We start from the raw sequence: 23842 nt of genomic DNA, 5'->3' as shown, positions 1-23842 counted from the left end.
AAATTATATATTTGATAAACACATAGCAGGTGGTTATATATCTCTCAGTCCCAGATTGGTAAATGTTATGTCTCTCTCCAGGTTTAAATACTGTGTTTATTCCTAGAAGAATCATTTCATTTCTGAGTTGTTATAATACTGAAGTAAAGTGAGACATCTCTTAATAAACCAAACTTTACTGTAGTGAAAGTATCAGACTATATGGTTGAATATTGTGATCTTCCTTTCAGTTTTACCAATTATTCTTTTTATGATTCACTTAAGTATTTGGGGGAAGTATTTGTACTACATGTTCAATGGTAGATGCATTTTAAGCATTCCTTTCCTTTTTTTTGCTGTGTGCTTAAATTCATTCAGGTGCTTATCATTGAGGAAGAACTTATTTGCTAAAGACTTCCTATTACCATTTGAAGTATTTATTAATTCATCATTTGGATTTATTAATTTATATATTCTCTGTAACTTTTTTCCCTAACAGTTTCTTATAAAATAAAAAATGTGGATGAGATCACGTAAAAATAATTTAAAAAATGAATACAATGCCCACAGAAGAAGCGAGTTTTCAAAGATATTTAAGTGGTAGCAATTATGTTGTGTTTTAAAAGAACTATAAGGGAAATGCCATACATTGAATTTGATGAATATGAAAGACAGGAAAAATTGTCATGTTTCCTGTTACTCTTTTGTAAACACTAGAAACAAATTGTACTAGTTGCATATGTTTTTTAAGTTTGACCACATTAGTCTTTTGATTGAAAAATTGAAAAATTTTTATTAAAGTAACAGAAGACACTTGGAACATGCTAGAAAGAGATTATGTATATAGACTTTGGTTTTCTATTTTTCTTTTGTTTTTTCAAAAATGATTTACATACCCAAATTAACATTAATGCAAATAAAGAAAAGCTTCCATCCAAGCTGGCAGTGATAACTGCCTTCTCCAAACTCCCATAGTGCATGTTGTCTGAAGTGCTCATTTGGCCTGGCTCTGTGCATGCTTAAATTTGTCAACTTGGCTGGTTCAGTGGTATACTTCCCCCAAATAAATTTTAAGCTCCTAAAAAACACAGACTGTACCTTAACTTTATTACCCTTAGAGCAATCAGCATTAGGCTTTGCACATAGTACAAGAATGTCAATAAATACTGACTAATTGGCTGCATGTTTGGTCTTCATATTTCCTTCTTTGAAACTATCTTTTGTCATGCAAAAAATATAACACATATCAAGTTATGTTTAAATTGGTTCCCATTGTTCTCAACATGCTGGGAAAACTGAATATCCACAAAAGAATATAGTAGTCCCTTACTTTACACCATATATAAAAATTAATTCAAAATACATCAAACACATAAACTTAAGAGCTAAAACTCTGAAACTCTTAGAAGAAAATATAAAGACAATCTGCATGATGTTGAATTTGGGAGTGTTTTTTTAAATATAACACCTAAAAGCATAGACAACAAAGGGAAAAATTAGATAAATTGAACTTCACTAAAATTAAAACCTCTTGTATATCAAAGGGTACTATCAAGAGAGCAAAAAGACAACACACAGAATGGGAGAAAATGTTTAAAAATCATATATCTAATAAGGGTTTGATATCAAAATGTTAAAAGAATTCCTACAACTCAATAACAAAACACAAACAACTCAATTAAAAAATGGACGAGAGACTTGAATAGACATTTCTCCAAAGAAGATATACAAATGGCCAATAAGCACATGGAAAGATTCTCAACATCATTAGTCATTGGGGAAATGCAAATCCAAACCATAAGGAAATACCCCTTTATACACATTAGGATGACTATTATTTTTTAAAAAAAGGAAAATAAGTGTTGGTGAGGATACGGAGAAATTGGAACCCTTATAGATTGCTGGTGGGAATGTAAAGTGATTTAGCTCGTGTGGAAAAGAGTTTGGTGGTTTCTCAAAAACTTAAACATAGAATTACCTTATGACCCTCCTCTAATTCCACACCTACATAAATATCCAAAAGAACTGAAAACTAAGACTCAAGAATAAATACAGTTATATGTACTTCACTGTTCAGCAGCATTATTCATATTATCAGAAAGGCTAAAACAACCCAAGTCTCCCTAAACAGATAAATGGGTAAACAAAATGCAATATATACATGTAATATTATTCAGCCATAAAAGGAATGAAGTTCTTATACATGCTACAATATGGATAAACCTTGTGAAAGCATTATGTTAAATGAAATAAGCCAGACTCAGACAACTATTGTCTGATTCCACTTGTGTGAACTATGTAGAAGAGTCAAATTTATAGAGACAAAAACTAGATTAGAGGTTACCAGAGGTATAGGGAATGAGAAGTTAAAGCGTAGTGGATAGTTTCCATTTGGGTGATGAAAAATATTTGGAATAGATAGTGATGATGGTTGCACAACTTTGTGAATGCAATTAATGCCACTAGATTTTATATTTAAAAACAGTTAAATGGGACACACTCATAAAAAGTACTGCTAAGGTTGAAAGCTAGATTTAGAGTGTGTTGGACTTGATTCTTACAGTTTACTCTTTCAATAACTGTCTGTATTTACATCCATATGTTTTGTCCAGGGAAATGTCTTACTTAATTAAAAACTGATACCTTATTTAAAGTTTTTATTTAATTTGTACTTTGTAAAGTAAAACATCTTTATAGAGTCTACTGTCATAAATATACTGAGTCATTAAAATATGTAATACCTCCTATTATAGGACAAAGACGAGGATCAACTTTTTCATATAGGTCTTTGGAACATGTTAAAATAAATTGTTTGATATTATTGATCAGTAGGTTACCTTCTTTCAGTTTGTATCTTTTTGATCTTCCACAGTTTAGCTTTGTCACCATGCAAAGTTTCACAGATTTTCTTTTTTTTCATGAATTCCAGTAATAGTTATTACACATCCAGGTACTAGAGGGTCAGAATGAGCAACACTTAACAGTCTCTACCCTCATGGAGCTTTATATTCTAGTGAGGGAAATAATTACTATGGGAAAATTTATATATAAGTATCATGGGAAATTTATATACTTTATATAATAAAATTTATTTTATTTTATATATAAAATTTACATATAACTTTATGTATATATAATTATATATAAAGTATATAGTTTTTCCATGATACATATAGATGTATGAATCTAAAAAAAATGTGATAAGTGCTATGAAGGAGAAGTCTACTGTATAACACAGAAATGTTCCCTCGCTTGTTATTCAGTTGAGATCTAAGGATTATAAGGAGTAAAGTGGGATAGAGGGATGGCAGCAGGGCAGGGGAAAGAAGAGCACGTGTGAGGACTTTCAGATAGAAAGCATCACATTTTAAGGGCATTTATTTATTTATTAAGTTCATGGTTTGGTTTGGTTTTTTAATTGTAAAATAATATAACAGAGTTTATCATTTTAACCATTTTTAAGTCTACAACTTTCTGGCATTTAGAACATTTACAGTGTTGCTCAGCCATCACCAATATCAATTTATAGAACTTTTTTTCATCCCAAACAGAAACTGTACTCATTAAACAATAGCTCCTCATTTCCTCCTCTCCTCGGCCTTTGGTAACCTCTATTCTACTTTCTGCCTCTGTGAATTTACCTATTCTAGCTACCCCATGTAAATGGAATCATACAATGTCTGTCTTCCTGTGTCTGGCTTATTTCACTTATAATGTTTTCAGGTTTCATCCATGTTGTAGCATGCATCAGAACTTCATTTTTTCTAGGGCCTTTTTAAAACTGACCCCAAAGAAAACTGGAAGCAAATTTTCTTTTTGTTTGTAACAATCTGATAGTTTTATCAGAGTTAGTGTAATTTTTTTTTAGACATAGCTGTAAGAGCCCCGAGTTTCTCAGTGGTTTCAAACTTACCTTCCAAACTTCTGCTTTTAACCTCTGATTCTTATTTGTAGAAAAATGATTTTGTCTTTAAAGATTATAAACACTGATAGTATAAAATTATCATAATTTCTGAGTAGTCAGCATATACATATAAAATTTCTGTTCAGATTTTTACCAGTAAACTTTTGATTCCCTACATAGAAAAGCAAGATGGTGCTGATTTGCATGTGAATCCACTTAACAAAACTTTTCAAAAGCACAAAAATTCAGGAATTTTCTTCTCCCAAAAATCTTCGAATAAAACGAACACTCCTGGATGATATTGTTTCTTTCTTGCTTTTGTGCATATTAAAATGTCCAATTCAAGCAACAGGAACTTGATGGTAACAAATTGATATGTATTAGAGAGTTTTTAGAAGAGCTTTCTGAATTATTGCTTGACCAAATACCATTTGTCTTTCTTCGGCAATAAGGAAACTGTCATTTCTTCCCCTTAGTTAAACCTAGGCTGACAGTTTTTAGTGTACCACAGTTTTCTTTTTTGTTGTGATTTTGTTAAGAATTATAAAATTGTTTTATAAGAATCATGAAATTATGATTCAGTATCTAATTTGAGATAACTGGCTAAATAAACTTCTGTGCCTGGAATATAATGTGTTTGGGGGAAACTGCCTGGATGACTATATTTCCTTTTTATTTATTTGTATAAAAAATAGAATACTGACTCACTATCACCATTCTTGTTCTTTGTTAATATGGGAAAACATGAGCATAATTAAATTAAAATATAATAATAAATATGGTCAATTAATTATAAGACATGTAGCTCTTGATTTCATTTCAATTCATTATTACTTCCTTTTTAACTTTAAGGAAACTTGTCATGAGTTTGAATCATATGATTGCTTTCAGAACTATTAAACATTTGACTTAACAGGTTTTAAGAGAAGTTCATGTTTTTAATAAAATTTTGCAATTAACTTTTCTTCCTACTTTCTGTTATGGAAAAAGAAATTTTAAAGACAAAGAATTATATAATTAATTCAATGTATTATCACCCAACTTCAGCTAATATTAACTCCTGGCTAATATTGTTTTATCTATACCCCTCTCCACTCTGCTTTCAGTTATCTTGAAGCATATCTCAGATAACATGTCATGTTTTATGTGTAAATATATCAACCTTAGGACTTTAAAAACATTTCACACCTAAGAGAAATTAGAAATAGTCTCTTCAAATCAGTTACCCAGTTAGTGTTCAAATTTTTCTGATTGTATTTATTTCTTTGTTTTTCTTTTCAAATATATTTGTTATTGAAACTGGACTTTTGTCAAGTAGTTTCCCACAGCCTGCATTTTACTGATTATATTCTAGTTGGTGTAGTTTAAATTTGACCGTTCATTCCCTGTGTTTCCTGTGAGTTGATAGTTAGATTGAGAGGCTTGGAAAAAATTTTTTTTGACAAGAATACACTTCAGAGACTTGTATATTTCTATAACGAGGTACATAATGTCTGATTGCCTTTTTTGTGTGTGATATTAGAACCATTATTATTTAAATCCATTATTTTAATAAGTTATAAAATGGGAGGAGTATTCCAATTACGTCATTTTTTTCTTTAGTTATTGGCTGGAATACTTTTAAGAAAAATTTCTCTTTATCAGCAATTTTATTACCCTGAGATATCTTTCATATAGGTTAGAAAGGATAAATAATTGATTATTTCTCTTTATTTACCAGCTTTTAAAAAAATAAGTCCTCTAGTATTCTCCAAAGTTGACTAACATTAACTTTCTTTGTTTAGCAAAGTATGATTTGTGTTTTATTCCTGTATCCTTCTCTGTATTTGTCTCTCCTTTCTCCATTCTCTTCATTCTTTAACTAAATATAGCCTTATTCTTTTGACACATGAGTATGTCCTTTTTCAGAACTCTTGTTTCACATGTAGATAATGCAGTTTCACTTGGAGATCATTGATTCCACACATGGGAATATAACACTGTGATCACAAAATGTTGAATTTGTTCATGTTCCTTGGGGATTCTTTTCAAGGCATTTGTAGGCAGAGCCATTGGACAAAGCAAACAGAAAACCCTAAAATTGCTTCTGAGAACTAGCAAAGCTTTTTCATTCACTATGACTCACGGCAGAGAAAGATGGCTCAAAATTGAGAATTTTCCTAGAGACTATGTACCTCTTGCATTATAATCTATCCTGTATTTCAGCCATTTAAGTCCAAACCAAGTTTCTGATCTTTTATTTTTGTTTTCATCCTTATATCCTAAGTTGATTGAAAACAAAATTCTCTTCAAAAACAAGAATCCACAAAGAGATTGAAATATGAGTCCCTCAGTATCCTGAAGAATTAAACATTTTTCCTGTGGTGAAAATTTATCCTTCCTAATGTTGAGTTTTCAAGGGGCTCCCTGACCACAATTTGTTAAAAGGTTTAACTCTACACAAAAAAATTGTGTTGGGATTAAAGCAGCATCCTAAATAATAAGATTTCCTAGAAAATATTTGCATAATAGCTATACTAGTGAATGCTCATTACCAAATTGTTTGAATATTTGAAAAGGAAAAATAAACTGACAAAAAATAACGGAGTATAAGTAGAAATGCTAGAGAACTAACATTAATTTAGTGTACGTAATACACCAGGAATTGTCTAAGAGTTTTATGTATATTATTTTGCCTGGTGTTACATAGGTCAGTTTTAAGGCCAGGATTCAAACTCATATCCTCCTGATATGTACTGGTATATGCTTTCCTTCCTAATCCATATATCTTAACATGCTTTTGATGATGTAGAAAAATATCGATTTGATCTGTTTAGTGTCACTGTTGAGAATAGAATCTCATGTCAGTATTTTTTTACATAGGGTGTGGGTACAGCAATTGGAGAGCTGCCTCCATATTTCATGGCCAGAGCAGCTCGACTCTCAGGTGCTGAACCAGATGATGAAGAGTATCAGGAATTTGAAGATATGCTGGAACATGCAGAGACTGCACAAGTAAGAACAGTGGAAAAAATAAATAAAATACTTTAATTATCCCTAAAGAGGTTATGATTAAGGTAAAATTGTTAATAGTTACTCTTAAGAAGAAAACTGCCAGTGTAAAAACAAAATGATATGTGGTTTGGAATATAATATTCAGAAAAACTGATTATAAATGCAGTCTATACAGAAAAGTGATTATCTTGATCTTACAATAGGGAAATACAGAGTCAACAAGACAACTCAGACTAAGCTAAAACACTTTGCCAGAAATGAGGGTAAATTCATGTTGCCAATGAGGTTAAGGGAATGAAACATTCTTTGTCCGTTATGTGTTGATAAGTAGAGTAAGTCCTCACTTAACATCATCAGTAGGTTCTGGGACTTTAAGGGAAACAACGCATAATGAAACCAGATTTGCCATTGTCTAATTGATATAAACAAGAGTTAAGTTCGTATAATGTTGTAATGAAATGATGTTGAAGGGAACAACGTTATTCAAGGAACTGCTATATTGCCAGTCACACCACCAAATAATCAAGGGGACACATAGGTGGACCAGGCTACGAGTCCCAAAAGGTAGAATTCCTGAGTTAATGTTTTGAAAATAACATCAAATAGTTTACTATGTTTAGAAGAAATTATTTGCAAACTCTCAATTAAGAAAGAACGATTAAAATAAACTTATCCGTCTACGGCCAGCCATGCCACCCTGAACAACCCCAATCCTGTTTGATCTCGGAAGCTAAGCAGGGTCAGGCCTGGTTAGTACTTGGATGAGAGACCACCTAGGGAAGACCAAGTGCGATAGGTGTAAAAAATAAGGGGTTGTAAGCTGATAAAGTCCTTGCAATCTGTGAGGTTGCTTCACCTAAAAAATAAATAAATAAATAAAATTAATTAATAATAATAAAAATATCCTTTACTTAATAATAATAAAAATATCCTTTATCAGTGGAGAAGAAAAGCCTTTTATACCTGAGCACAAACTATATCACCCTGTATTTTAGTGTCATAGAATAGGTGTTTTATTGTTTGTGGGAAATAATAATAATATTATTAACTGATTGAGTCTCCATCTTAAGGATGACAGCATAAATCAACATAGACATAAATAAAAAGGATATAAAAGTTTTGAAAGGTTATATATAAAATACATCTCTCCCCAGATTTGTTCATTAACCTATGAAATTGTTCGCAATTGTCTTATTGTTGTGTGTTTGTAAGTAGTGTGTCTACATTGCACATACATTTTTTTGAGGAATAAATTCATAGTTTTCTTCTCGGTAGAATCTGAGACCCAAAACAGCATTACCCTGGAGGGGAAAAAATATATATGTTTTAATGATAGATGGCCTTTTTAAAAAAGCATTATTAAATGGAAGTCAACTAAAAATAGCTATAGTTTTTAATTGAAAAAAACTTTCAAATATGAACGTAGAATATGCAAATGTAAAACAATAGAATAAAAGAGTTATGGACATCTGCTCTGCATGGCAAGTTATCCTAGTATCTGCTTTGCCTTATCTATCAACCAAACATGCTTCTCTTTCTCACATCATAATATTTATATTAAGACTAATAATTACTACTAATATAAACAACTTTTTAATCATTTTTAATGCTTTTTAAATTCTAGTATCTAATTTGACCCTTGTGTTAACTCTGAGTTAGTATGGAAAAGTATCCTCCTAATTTTATAGAAAACTGAAAATCCAGAAGTCGTTATCTCCCTAATTTTACCTGTTTAGTAGAAGTAGAGCTAGAACCAGAACTCAGAAGGCCAGCATCACTGGTATATTCAAATTATCGAAGTCATGTCCATCTGTAAACATAGATGGCCTAGTATCCCCACTTGTGACAACTGATGATGCTTCTGTCATTTGTGGCACTAATTAACATATGTCATTTAAGATCTTAAAAATTCTTTTTTTTTTTAATCAATATAAAAATCAGCAAGTTGAAGTAGAATAAGTCTAAGATGGTTTGCAGCTTTACATTTTTATGCTATGGCTTGGGTGCCAAACAGGTATAAGTGTTGTTCTCTGTTAAGCCAACTAATGCACTGTGATTATTTTCCTTTTTTTTAAAGCTTTTTGTTTTAAAATTAATATTTTGTCATTTACAGTTTATTCAATCTCTTCTCTTCCTCTACTAGCTCTGTAAAACACCTCTCAATATCACTTCCCACTTGATAATACCTGTAAAATAATATCAGTTATATATATTTTTATTGGCATCATCACTCTGGAGTCCCCCATGCTCCCAATCCAGTCTGAACTTGGTATTCTTTTGGCCGTCTGTATAGTTGTATTTCTCTTGGTTTGGATCTTTTGTCTTTCTCTTTCATGATTTACTCCTTTGGTTGAACACATTCTTCAGTAGCTCCCTGAGAAGGTACAAGTAGATGGAAAATTCTGAAAATGGTGTATCCTTCATTCAGAGTCAGTTAACTTAATATAAGATTCTAAGTGGAAAATTATTTTTTAAAAAGCCCATCTATCAAAACTTAGAATTTGGAAGATATTGCTCAACCATCTTCAAGTTTTTGAGGGCTAATTCTTACTGAGCCCTCTTTATAGACTGGGTTTTGTTTTTGTTTTTTCCTCTAGAAGCTTTTCGATTCTTTATCTGAGGTATGGATATATTTTTTAATTTATTCTGCCAGGCACCCATGAAACTTGTTGATCTGGAATCCATTTGTTTAGGCAAATCTAGAGTTTATTAGTTCTTGTATTTTTTTCTGTGTCAATTTATCCTCTTTAGTTTCTCTTGCTTTCTGGCATTCTCGTTAATTTGATGCTGGGCCTCCAACACTCATCATTTTAATTATTTTAAATAACATTGCTCTTAATATTTATCTCCTTTTACTATGTGATTTCTTCAGCTTTATCTTCTAACTCTAATGTTAAAATATTATCCACTGTCATATATTTTCAGAAAGCAATTTGCATTATATTTCCAAGAAATTGTTTATCTTACCTTTTGAAGATATTTCATTTTTCAAGTTTTTTTTGTTATTCTAGGCATTGGTCTTTTTCCTTTGCCTGTTCCATTTCTTGTTGGGAGCTTTCTTCAAAACCTGATGATTCTTATTCTTCTGTTTACATGTAAGAATAAGACATATAAAAGCTGAATAGAAGCCATGTGTGTTGAGGCAAGGGACAGGAGGGGCAGACTATGTTATTTACTGGGACCTCCATATATCAGTTTCTATAGAGCTTTCCTTTGTGATAGTTCAGTTTCTCTAGTGATGGATCCTCCAATTTCTTGCCTGGGGAATATAAACCTTTGCTGCTGACATTCTAAAGCGAAGCTGTGGAAGAGGAATTAGAAATCTTCATTTACCATGTAGGTTTTCACTTAACCTGCTTTGTATTCCATCTGTGAGTACCTACACAAACATGTCTTGAGCCCAGATCCTTTTGTTCACTTTGTCTAGAGACCATACTTGATGTCTTCTAGGTGTCTATATTCAAATAACTGACTGTGAATGAAGAAAACACCATTTCAGAATTTTCCATCTACTCCTATCTTCTCAGGGAGCTACTGCAGAATGTGTTCAACCAAAATGAAGGATTAAGTCATGCAGTAAATCATGCAGCAGGAGTGGGACCTGAGAGTCTGCTTCTTTTACAGCCTCCTTGTTTTCAGCCCTACCCCAGCCTCTTCTGCAGTTCTGCTGAAGATCTTTTTTAGAGTTTTGTAGTGCAAATCACTTTGCTTCTTTTCTATATCTTCCACTATATGCTCTTGGTTATAATCTTTTCTCTGTCTGCCCTTGTTATTAATGCTAGTTTCATCAAATAGAGAGTTCATGTTTCAATTATCTATGTTTTGGGGTTCTTATTAAGATAGCGGTATTCCAGTTATCTGTTGCTGAGTAACAAACCACCCCAATATTTAGTGGTTTGAAGCAACAGTCATTTATCTAGCACACAGATACGCAATTTGGACAAAATGGCTTGACTGTGAATTGGAGGATCTACTTCTAAGGTGGTTTACTTAAATGACTGACAAGTTGATTCTGGCTGTTGGCCTGGAGTTTGGCTGGACTATTGGTTTTCGACCTCAAGTTATTCAGCATGGGGCTTCTTGGGCTTCATATTATTGTAGCACCTAAGTTTCAAGAACAAGTGTTCTGAATAACCTAGGTAGAAGCTACAGGGTTTCTTGTAACATAACCTCGGAAAGCGCAGTCACTTTGCCACGTTGTGTTTGTTGGCCAAGTAGATTTCTAAAGCCAACCAGATTCAGAGAGGGAAATTAGACTCCACTTCTCAATGAGAGGAGTATGCAAGAATTTGCAACCATCTTTAATTTACCAGGAGGGCAAAGATCTTATTTGGTCATCTTGAAGTGGGAAACTTCCTATAATATCATTTTTAATAGGATAGAACATTGATAAACCAGAATTTCTTTATAGGAAAAGGAATGGAATGGTAAAGGATCTGGAAATCATATAATGTGAGAAATTGTTGAAAAAAATTTAGACATGTTTCCTTGAAAGAGTGAAATGATGAGCTTGTCAAATATGCAAAAAGTTGTCTCTCCTGTGGCAAGAGAATGTACTCATGCTGATAAACTACAGAGGTAAGCTTTTTCTTAGAGTTGGTGGATAAACATTTTCTGAGGCCCATGTTGACTCAATATTTAAAAACTTTCTATTAAATTTAATTGTATAAAATAGAATTGCTATTTCAAAAAAAATAAGTGTTGTCTCTATCAGATAACTTTGATGAATCCATGCATAGTACTCCCTGTATTGGATAGAACATTATCTGAGTTACTCATTTCATTCTTTGCAATATTTTGATTCTGAGATGAAAAATCATACAGTCTGTAAATTTGTTACTATCTTAAAAAGCTCAACCCAGTTTTCTGACTTTAAGATTAGTCCTCTGCTTACTATACATAGCAATATTTTCATCCAGGTTAATCAATAAAAAATAAAGAACTAATAAAAAATTTTTTTCTCCTATATTTGATTTTTCTTTCTTTATTGCCTTTTATGCTTTTTTACCAGTTTCCCTCAATTTTGTGGCTTAATATAGATTTCAGTGTATGTGTATATGATTATCCCTACATACTTTTTCCCAAATTTAGAAAAGTAGTTATATTTATTTATTTGTTTGTTTACTTATTTATTTATTTTGTAGTTGGCAGGGGTGGGGGGAGAAGGGGAGGGCATAGAAGAATAGTTTGGAGGGAACTATTACCATTTTATCACATTATAAATTATCTCAGAGAGCAGTAATGTTTTAATTCATTATTCAAAGAAGAATTTCTTGCTGTGGCTTGGGAAAATATATTTTTTGTTTCTGTTTGCTCTTGCTAACACTGTCGACTGTTACTATATCCAAGCAAACTCAGCTATTTTGATACATTGCTGTGATGCATTCTGGTTTTTGTTTTTAAGGTTTTTACTATGCAGATAAATTTATAGCAATTTAAGAGATTATTTTTGTCATTTTAAAATCAGCTATCTTAAAAACTTCTTTTATGTTTTCAGTAACAAATCTGTCTTCGGCTCTTCTGTTATTTTTTTCCAGATTTGGGTATTTTTTAATTACATAACTGCTTACAGTAATAAGATTGAAACATTCCAGAAGTATTAAAAGAAGTAAAAACTCACTCACGTAATCCTCATAGTAGGATAATAATCATTTATTCTAAACTGTTCGCTTTGCATATATAACTTTTTAAAATAAAAACTAGTGTCATACTATGAATACTAGTCTCAAGGTTTTTTTTTCACATATATATTGTAGACATTTGGTACTAATTTTTAATATTGTGTTCTTTTGAAGTAACAGCTCATCGTAGACAACTGGTAAATATATATATACTTAAAATAATCTCTCCAGCCTTTAGTCTTTTTCTCTGTAAATATTTATAAGAGTGAGTCATGTTCTATTTATTGTTTTGTGACTTGTTTTGAATATAAAAACATACTGTGAACATTTTTCAGTGTCACCAAATATTTTCTACATCTTTGTATAACACCTTTCTAATTACAAAGTATATTTATTGTGTAAAATGTTGAAAATATAAACAAAAAAAGAAAACTTCATCTAACTGGTTCATTTACCAATTTTCTATATTTAGTATATTTTTCATTTTCTTATTGATCCACTTTCTTAAGGAGATTCCTTTTCTCATATGGTGCCAGCATTTTTTTCCATATTGTTTATTGTGTGTTTTATTGTTTGAATAAAGAAGTTTACATTTTTTCTTTATACCAATATCTTAGACTTTTCCTTTTGGAATAATGCCTAAAATTATCTTCCTGCACTCTTACAATTATGTAGTAAATATTCAGCTGTGTTTTCTTTTTTTTTTTAATGGTTTTATTCCTTTACTGTTAAATCTTTATTAAAACGTTTTACCTGTGGTATAATGTAGGAATCTTTCTCTTTTTTCAGATAACTAGCTGTTTGTGTATTCCAACACTGTTTTCTCAATGATTTTAATGTTAGTTTTGTCTTATATTTTATTGTTATAAATTGGACATTACATTTTTGTAAATAGTTATTAATGGTATATAAAAAGATACTAGGTTTTTATTTGATAAGCTATAACTTTACTGGTACCTTTTTAGTTATATCTTATTGATTGTGACTTAAAAGTTCTTATGGTAATCAGCTTTACAAGGATCCAAAACTTTATCTGACTTTGGAATTTCCTCATAGATACATGTATTTTGTAAAACTCTCAATTTGATGGGAGCAATAAAATATAGAAAAGTTGGATCAACAGTAGCTAAAACAGCAAATTAAGTAAAATGAATAATGATGAGTGGGTGTTTGAGTCTTAAGATTGCTTGAGACTAGGTAGAAAATGTGGTTTTTATCCCTTTGGTAGAATAAGTTTATCAGCAGGAAGAGTGAAAAAAATACTTGGCTCTCATTGCTTTACCATGTGCTCTCCAACTAGGTTAAAGGGTGTCTATGCTTTTACTAAGAAATAGTTACTAGGTAATTATTTTAAAGCTAAGTATTTGCTTAAATTCCAGTTTTGACTGATGGTTAGATTTCATACTATAGATATTTGGGAGGGGAGTATATTATTAACCCATTTATTTGAATTCTGATTGCTTATGGTACCTAACTTATTTCCATGAGTCCAGTATTGAGATAAGGCAGTGTTTTTCCACTAAGCTGACTTCCTTTTGCTCTTGGCTTTCTGTCATGTTTTCACTAGATGTCTGTGGGAGGTAGACATGAATGAATGTAGCTTCCTATGACCTTGAGCAGTTCTAGCATCATTTATAAAAGTTAGGTCATCTGATTTCCTTTTTGCCTCCCATATCCAGTCATTCTTCAAGATATGTTGAGTCTACCTCCACAGTATCTTCATATCTGCCCTCTTCTTTCCCATTCCGCCACTGATTCAGACCTTTATCACCAGTTCCATGAACATTTCCAGTTACTTCCTAATAAATCTACTTGTTACTAGTCTTTTTTTGCAATCAGTTCCAACACAAAGTAAAAAATAATAATTTTCTGAAAAATACCTCTGATCCTAGAACTTTGCTGCTCAAAAATCTTCTCAGTCTCTGGAAATTGTCTCTCACCATATCTTTCTTGTATACTTTTCACTTTCTACCTTCTTTTAAAACTATTTATGGACTATTCTTATCTCTCCCAGGAGTCTGTAGACTCCTTGAAAGGAGGCCACAAAAATGTGTGTATTTTCAACACTGCTTGCCTGATCTTGCACATACTACTCATGAGGTAATTACTTTGAATAAACTAATAAATACCAATTAAGAGAGGCAATGTAGCATTACATGAAACATGTTCACTTAATATTGTCTTACTGTACTGCATAATAAAATGTAAAATGCAGTGAACACAGAAATCATTTTACATAAGATTGAACTATTTTGTATCTTTGAGTTTAATAGTCAATTCTTTGAGAGCAAGAATTAAATATAGAAGACATCATTAAGTTAAATGACATAATTTTTAATTCACGTTTAAATAACATTTGTAAAATTCTATACTTTAGAAACAAATGAAGGTTCTTGTAACTCATTTATTCCATAAGCTTTATAAACAAAGAAAAAGGAAAATTAAAGACATTAGGAATAAAAAAGTTTAAAAAGTAAAATAACTTATTTCCTTGATGTATCCTAAAAGATTAGAGCAGCCAGTATTATTGAAGTAATAGAGAATGGGATCATGGGGGTGGTTGTGGTTTTTTTGTGTTTAAAGCTTACACAATAGAATAGGAATGTTGTACATATTTATTTAGAAGAATATGGTTTGAATAAGTGTGCTTTCCTAAACGCCATCTGTCCAAGTGACTTTACTTGGATTCCTTATTACAAAATGTTAGGTTGCTGACTGTGTGAAACGGTTTCTTATTCTATCAGTATAGGAAATTGAGAGTTAAGTCAAAAATAAGAAAATCAAATTTCTCAAACCTTCATCTTTTAAAAGAATTCTCCCCCCTCATTATTTATATCGAATAGCTTGTCTTCCTGTTGAGTGTAATTCATGAGACTACATAATTAGGTTAAGTATTTTCTCAAAGGCTACTTTATAGTTTCTAGATTTAATCGTATTTTAAGGGAGCATTTTTTAAGCTGTTTAGGGCTGTGATATATAAATTAATACTTCCCACTTGATCTGATTTATTGAACCTAAATCCCCAAATTAAGTTTAAATACTAATATCTTACCTTACTAGTTTGTAGTAAATATATTAAAGCGTGAAAAAAACCTTTTTTTCAGCGTAATAGAATTTTTATCCTATTCAGAAATTTCGAGTTATAGACATTATTTTATTACTGAAAACACAACACCAAAAAAAGTTTCTCAATTGTAATGATAGTTCTCATTCTTATGGCTAGTGCATTTTCTTTTTATGCAATAGAATAGATTACCCAGTGAACATCGCCTAGTACAAGAGGATAATTAAAGGTTCTCTTGACGTTCTTTTGATGATGGGACATGTGTTTGATCATTTGAGTTTAGAGACTATGGGAAAGCATTTTTTTGGTGGGGGGAAGCATTTAATAATGATTATTTATACACTCACTTAAGTGCTTTAACATTCCTTTGATGCCATTCTCTGTTAAGCACATTTTCTTATGAAGTGTTTGCAGTTGCCTACACTATGTCAATGTCTGATGGTTTTTCCCCTTGTGAAGTATCTGTTCCTTTACATACAGAGATTTATGAAACAGTTTATGGTGTGGATGATCTGAAACTCAACAGGACTCATTTTCACATAATTTAGTGCCATTTGAACACTCTGGGTGTCAGTTGTTGCTGGGACCTGTTTTTAACTCTGTTGAACCTTTGCTGGCTGTGGTTTGTCTGGCCATCACATGACTTCTCTGAAAATTCCCCCTCCTCTTCATTTCCAGTAAACTGTTTGAGTAGGAGTGAGTCAGAGTGAAACCAGCTTCCCTGTAACCACAGGGCTTGTTAAAGAATTTGTCAACGTGGACTCTAGAGGGTTTGCATTAAGCTTTGCCGTAACTGCTATGGTTTGTGTTGCGTCAGGAGTTCCACAGAAAGGCTTCCTGCTCTCCTGATCTTTTGCTTGTTTGCAAAGGGTTAACCTGATAAACTACCATAAGGAACATTAGAGACACTTGTTAAACACATTTCTTTATCATTTAAAAGCCCTGTCAAAGTTACCAAGGCTTATTGTAGTTTCTCTTTACAGAATCAACCAACCACACCCAACAACAATTAGTTTTTGAAAAGGCAGGCCTTTTCTTTCAGAGCTGGCTAGTGATTTTACCACAAAGTACCATCAAGATTAAGCAATTTTAAGTGGTCTCTTTTGAAGGATTCTGTTGGAGGATATTGTATCTAACTAGCAAAGTTAGCTCTGGTACACAGAGGTCACTTACTTGCATTTGGCTGGACAAGAAAAGGTAGCACTTAAAGTAGTGCTGTAGCTGTAGTCTGTAAAAGAAGCCATAGGCATGTGTTTGTAAGAGCTGAATGAGGCTGCTGAGGACAGGACATTGCGAGCATCACTCATTCATAGGATTGCCGTAGTCAGAGCCGACTCAATGGCACAGAACCCGCAGTTACACACTCTAAACACACTTAGCATGATTTATGATGGAATTCTTAATGCCTCATTTTATTTGCTTTCTCAGGAAGCTTTTACTTTATTTTGAACTCCTCTCCCTACACTATTCCCAGACTTTTATTAATCTTTCTTCATTTTCTGACTCTTTATTTCATTAACCTATTCCTATAATTGTATTAACTAACTGAAGAATTAAGAGAGTTATAACTTGATGCAAACTGCTGAATGAATGGCCACTAGAAAATTTTCTGCTCATTGTGCATTCCTCAGTCTGACGTTTTTTACATGTGCATTTCTATATTTAACCATATCTCAGCCAGACTTTCATTTAATGAATACATTTAAATTCAGCCTCCAAGAGGTTAATATAGCCTAGTCATTAACAAAGTGCCGTAAATAATAAATGTTTAAGAATTTTCTTATTAGTTTGCTTTGATTGCTGGAGTAGAACATAGTTTTGGTTTATGTCTGCTTTTTTCTTTTTATTTGCACACCTATTTACAGATATGGAAAAAAATAAGCAGGGGGTAAGGATAAGGTTACCTTTGTTAAACTAATTTAAAGATTCTTTTTCAGATTTGTGTTTCAAATATCTTTTGTAAAATGCCTTTAGAAGGGCCCTTTTCACTGAAACTTGGACCAACAGACTATGTATGCTGTGCTTTTGCTCATGAGTTTGCAAATCAGTTAACACATAAATACAAACCTATATTCTGTTGTAACTGCCGAGTGTTCCCAGGGATCCTGGCCCAAGATCAGAGTTTAATGCAAGACGACATGGATGGCAGAATAACTATTATGCTCATTTCCTATTACAAAAGGTGTTTTTGTTTCTAATTAGCCACTGTATTTGGTTTGTCATAATAGATCTGTAGTTATCTCTTGCTGGGTATTTAAGGGAATTCTTTTTGTAGAGTATTCTATTTTCCTATCTTGGGCATTACAATGTAAAAACATGACTTGTCATGCTTTTAAACTAAAGTGCTGTATAGAGATATCAGAACATAAGCATAGTAATTAATCCATTTCTCCCCTCAAAAGTAGTCATGTACTCTAGACTTCTTTGTCCCTTGCCCTGATATGGGCCTGCATCAATTAATTTATCAAAACCTGTAAACATTTGTATTTTTACTACTTCTCAAAGTAAGAACTTTCAGAAAGCAGTGCTTCCATTTGTTTGTTTTAAATTTGCCTCTCATTCTAGTATTGTAAGATTTTTTTTAACACTTCCCCTTTTCTCAAAACTTTATAGATTTCAGTTAGATGCCTTTTTAGTCTTTCTAGAGAAGGTAATCATTTACTTTTTATATCTAACAGCCCCAAAACACTTTGATCACTTTTCATGAATTTTTATCTAATTCTTTTATATCTTTCCTACCATGAAGTTATCAGAACTGCACATGATTTTCCAGGGGCAACTATATTATTGTACTCATATTTTTTAGATTTCTACAACTACATTCCTGTCTGACAATGCATTTTGCTGATGTTTTTAATAAATTGTTTACTTTATTAAACTGTTTACTTTGGAGACTCCCATTTCCCTTTTCTTTGTTTATATCTTAAAACTTTTGTTATCTATTATTTTATATTTAAATAGATTTTTCCTAAATATGTTACCTTACTCTTGTCCACATTGAAACTTTCCTGCCACTTTTCTTCTTACTAGCTCATTTACACGATTTTTCAATTTATTGCCATAAAATTGGAACTTCTTATTTCAGCTGCAGATTTGGAACTTAAACCCTCTGCTCCTTTTTCCAGGGCCATTTATAAATTTCTTAAGTAGAATTGGTTCTAACTTAGGAAAGAACCCCACTAGTCATATTTCTAATAATAGAGAAGATTTCATTTATCTTTATCCTTTGTTCTTAGTCTCTTAAGTTTCCTGCTCCTGACAGTTTTATAAATTCCATACTGACTTAGTTTTCATAGCTTTGGATATTTAAGTCAAGTACATCTCAACCTTTTTTGTTCTTTTTTCATTCACCCAGACTAGCATTATTATTGTCTTACATACCTAGCAGATTGTCATTTGCTTTTTGTTTTTTAAATTCCAATTTGAATCTGGAAATAAATGTTATTCATTATTTACTTGTAACCAACATACAGTCAATTATAAAGGGCTTAAAATAAAAGGTGATTTTTTTTTTTTTCTCCTTAACATCAACTGAGATATAGTAAATAAACTCTTTCTGGTGAAATGTGAGGAGATCACATGAGGAGATACTGGCTTCAGACAGGAAAAAGAAAGAGAGCAGAAAAAATTTTATTACTTATATGTGTCATTTATAATAAATCTTGCATACTCAGACATTTTCCTTGGGTGTATAGAGTATTGTTGTTCTTCTTGACATACAGAGTCCATTCTTTATTTTAAGTAGAGGCTAGGTAAGCACTGTTAGGAATAGATACCTGTCTGCCTAAGAATTTGCATTAGGTTTCTTTTCAACAGGGAGAGAGAGGAAAGAGAAACAGCAGATACTGGCCAATTTTAATGCTGGTAACTTGGATTTTAATTTTAATTTGACTGGACTGTGAAAGGGAGGGAAAAAGCACTGTATATTTACCTGAACTTTCAAAAGTCTGTTTTTTTAATCTGAAAATATTAACAAATGCTGATGATCGGCCCCTGAGAAAGCCTCCTGAAACCTTACTTCTTTCCATCTCTTTCCTTCCAAACTACCCAAGAGATATTTTATGTTTAATAGATTATTTGTGAGTTTCAAGATTAGTAATCATAGTGAGATAACCATTACAGGTATAAATAACTAAAAACTTTCCTCTTATTTTTTGGAGACAAGAATATATTGATTCAGAACAAGCATTTAGAAGCATAATAATCTAATCTATTTCTACCCTCTTGTGATGGAGAATTTAGTAAACTAATTGGTGGCACTGCAGGGCAGATTGGGTAAATTTTCAATTCTTAATGCATTTTCTTTCTTCCTTCCTTCCTGCTTTACGGTCCTCTTCCTTCCTTGATATTAACATGTTGCTTTTCTCTTTTTAAAATTAAAGAAAAGACCTCTTTTCCCCTAAGTTATGAGATTACACTAGAATTGAGCTCATCATGTCTAAGAATTCCAACAAGATATTTTATTTCATGAGTCTCAGGTTTTTTCATTTTTTTGACAGTAATATAACTTCAGCCTAAACTGTTTTTGTCTCATAATCAGTTTTATCTCTTATTTATCATGGTGATAAGTATTATCACCATTTTACAGAAAAGATGAAAAAACTGTAGCTCAGAGAAGTTTAAAGGCTGTCATATTAGTGCTTATATTCTTTTTCTCTAAATACTTTTCATCTTTTTTGTTTTCTATGCTCTCCCTTGCATTGTAGGTTTCCTGAATTATTGATCATCTCTTTCCCCTTCTTTTTACAAGTTGTAATCCATTAACCATATACACATTCTAGATTATTTCTCAAGGAAAGAAACTTGCTGGAACTCTCTTCCCCTAAACTTTTATCCTGGCTTAGTCTCTCACCTCCTTTAGGATTTTGATCAAATGTCACCTTTTGTGTAAGGCTTTCTCTGCCCATCTTATTTTAAAATTACACCTTCCTTGCCACCCTGTTCTATGATTTTTTACTCCTCTGACTAAAATGTAAGCTCCATGGGGGTCCAGATTGTTATCAGTTTCAGTGTTGTATCCCCTGCTCAATCGTGTTTGGCACGTGGTAAACACTTGGTAAACATGCGTTGAATGAATAACTGAACCACTATGTCCTCTTCTTTGTATTTTTATTACCTTGCATGTAGTAGTTACCGGCTTTATTTGGTTGAATTTAATTGCTTTTAAGTAAGAATTCTGGTTTTTGAAAAAGATTCTAATTTTGTCTTCTAAAATTCCGTTAAGAGAAAATATATGTTTTTTTCCCCCATAACTTAGCATTTAAAATACTTAAGGCTTTTCGTATCCTCTTGTTTTCATGTTTGAATTTATTCAGTCTTCATGTGTTTGAGTTTTCAGAGCTGCTAATTAACAACAAAAACACTCATCTATAGCAGAGGGAAAACCTTTAGATTTTCTTCACTTGAGATTTATTAGCAGTTGGCAACATGGAAGCAATATTAGTCATCTATGTTACAGCCACTTTTGAAAAATGTTTGACACTGTCTACTAAGGTCAAGCATACACATACCTTATGATTTAGCAATTCCATATGTAGATTTATACCCAAAGAAAGATGCACCAGATGACTTGTACAATAATGTTCATAGCAGCATTATTCTTAATAGTCCCAAATTGGAAACAACCCTGGTGTTCACCAGCAGTAAAATGAATTAATTAATTGTGACATATTCATGCAGTGGAATACTATACAGCAACAAATTTGTAATTGCTAAATGCAACAGCATGGATGAATCATATGCACATAATGTTGAGCTACAGAAGCCAGACATCAAAGAGGACCTACTATATAATTCCATTTATGTAAAGTTCAAAAATAGGCAAGCTACATCTGTGGTAATAAAAGTCAATGATAGTGTTTATTTTAGGGAAAGAAGTAATTACTAGGAGAGCCACCAGTGGGGTTTCTGGAATTCTGGTAATGTTCTATATCTGGATCTCAGTGGTAGTTACATGGGTGTGCTCATTGTAAAATTCCATCAAGATGTATATTTTAGATTTGTATACCTTACTGTGTATCTGTTGTACATCAGTTAAAAAAAACAAACAAAAAACTTTACCTCTCTTACCTCCAAAGTGGTAAAAAATACGTTAGTACGTGCAGAAATCCATTTAATCCCGATCTTCGCCCAGGTATAGCTGATAGCCTCCTATTCTTCGCAAACTCTCTGAAATGTGTATTGTTCATAGATTATATATTCCTTATGTATATTATTATGTGGGAAAAAAAACCTTCCTGATCATTCTCACATAATTTTTGAAAGGTTTAATGTAGATGAAGTACCATGGAACCTACTAAGGCACAATAGCCTTTAGGTGAGTTACTTTCAGGCCTTATTTTTACTATAACACATAATAAAAAATATATTGATTGTACTTCAGAACACAAAGCCTGTGCATGTGTAACTGAAAAAAAAGTCTCATGTAAAAGTTTTACTAGTATTTACTGGTATCACATATATTGATCTCACATGTTCTATTCATTAAAAAACAAGATGCTATTTGTAATATAAATTTTCATAGTATGTGATCTAATAAAATTGTGCTAAATAATAGAGATAATATGAATATAAACAGGAAAAAAATCTTGAATTTTCTTTCCAGATTTCTAGATGGATCTAGTTTTTTAGTACTTGTTAAATTTAGCAAGTTGCCAAAATAAACATTTCTTATTGTTTCAAAGAATACACAAGATCCTCTTTGCTTGTGTTCGTTTTTTGACATGCCTTCATTGATTTTGATTGATGTGAGATCTGATTTTTATATTTTTATATATAATTCCTTCCCCCCTTTTTTTTTTGAAGGGGAAAGATGGTCTTTATGTTCTATTTTATTTTAAAAAATTTTTTGCTATTTTTATTGAGGTAGTATTGGTTAATATAGGTTTCAAGTGTACAACATTATAATTTGATATCTGTATACACTGTGGTGTGCCAAAAGTGTAGCTTCCATCCATCACCATATATTTGCCCCATTTTGCCATCCTCCTGCCCTCTTCCCCTCTTGTAACCACCAAATTATTGTCTATATCTATGAATTTTTGTTGTGTTTGCTCATTTGTTGCTTTTTTGTTTTATGTTCCAAGTATGAGTGAAATCATATAATTCTGTCCTTTTCTGTATGATATACTTCACTTATTAGCAAAGTATCTTCAAGATCCATCCATGTGGTCACAAATGGCAGTATTTCATTTTTTTATTGCTGAGTAGTATTCCATTGTGTACATATATATACCATATCTTCTTTATCCTTTCATCTGTTGATGGAAACTTAGATTATTTCCATATCTTGGTTCTTATAAATACACAGGATCAGTAGGCACATAATAAGATGTTCAATATCGTTATTAAGGAAATGAAAATCAAAACTTTAACATTCAAAAGTTAAATAATCATACTGCAGTGAACACAGGGGTACACATATCTTTTTTAATTAGTGTTTTCATATTCTTTGGATAAATACCCAGATGAAGAATTGCTGGATCATATGGTAGATCAATTCTTAATTTTTTGAGGAACCTTCATACTGTTTTCTGTAATGGCTGCATTAATTTACATCCCCACCAACAATGTATGAGGGTTCCCTTTTTTCCAAATCCTCTCCAACACTTATTATTTCTTGTCTTTTGGTAATATCCATTCTAGCTGGTGTAAGGTGATATCTCATTGTGGTTTTGATTTTCATTTCCTTAATAATGATATTGAACATCTTATTATGTGCCTACTGGTCCTGTGTATGTCTTCCTTGGAAAAATGTCTATTCAAATCTTCTGCCCATTTTTTAATCAGGTAATTTTATGGTTGTTGTTGAGTTGTATGAGTTCTTTATATTTTTTGGATATTAACCCCATATCAAAAATATAATTTGCAAGTATTTCCTCCCATTCAACTGTTTTCATTTTCTTCTTTTTTATTTTTAATGTGCCAGAGAAAAGGAAACCATAGTCCCATTTTTTAGATAATGGCAAAAGCAAGCAATAAAATCACTCTACCTAAAGAATCTGATACTGTTTAATAATAATTATCTTTAACATTCAAAAGTTAATGTACTGGTTGGGATATGAAGAAAACAGGACAACTGTTTGCTCATTACACATCATAGTACACAGATTTCTCAAATTTGTCATTTAAAATCTTGATTTTTGCCACATCTGTGAGTCAGTTGTACCATTAGTTCCTTATTGAATTTTTTAACTGCTAAATTTTGTTAAATTGAGATATAGTTGACATATAACATTGTATCAGTTTTAGCTGTACAACATAATGATATGATATACATAT

At 31.9% G+C, this 23842-nt stretch overlaps 1 protein-coding gene across 7 annotated transcripts in view; it reads left to right on the top strand.

Moving 5' to 3' along the window:
- VMP1 (vacuole membrane protein 1) overlaps positions 1–23842 on the top strand; it is a 107975-nt gene that overhangs the window by 42397 nt on the left and 41736 nt on the right. For 6 of the 7 annotated variants that reach the window (XM_023520366.1, XM_011375053.2, XM_011375049.2 and 3 more), the window contains one exon: positions 6746–6877. The exons of the other annotated variant lie outside the window; for it this stretch is intronic. In XM_023520366.1, coding sequence (XP_023376134.1) covers positions 6746–6877 — 132 coding nt within the window. The remainder of the gene's footprint in view (positions 1–6745; positions 6878–23842) is intronic. 7 annotated transcript variants of the gene reach the window in all.

Source organism: Pteropus vampyrus, unplaced genomic scaffold, assembly GCF_000151845.1.
Source record: "Pteropus vampyrus isolate Shadow unplaced genomic scaffold, Pvam_2.0 Scaffold261, whole genome shotgun sequence".
Taxonomy (NCBI): domain Eukaryota; kingdom Metazoa; phylum Chordata; class Mammalia; order Chiroptera; family Pteropodidae; genus Pteropus; species Pteropus vampyrus.
Note: the sequence above shows the minus strand (reverse complement) of the source record. Positions and strands in the feature narration are given on the sequence as shown.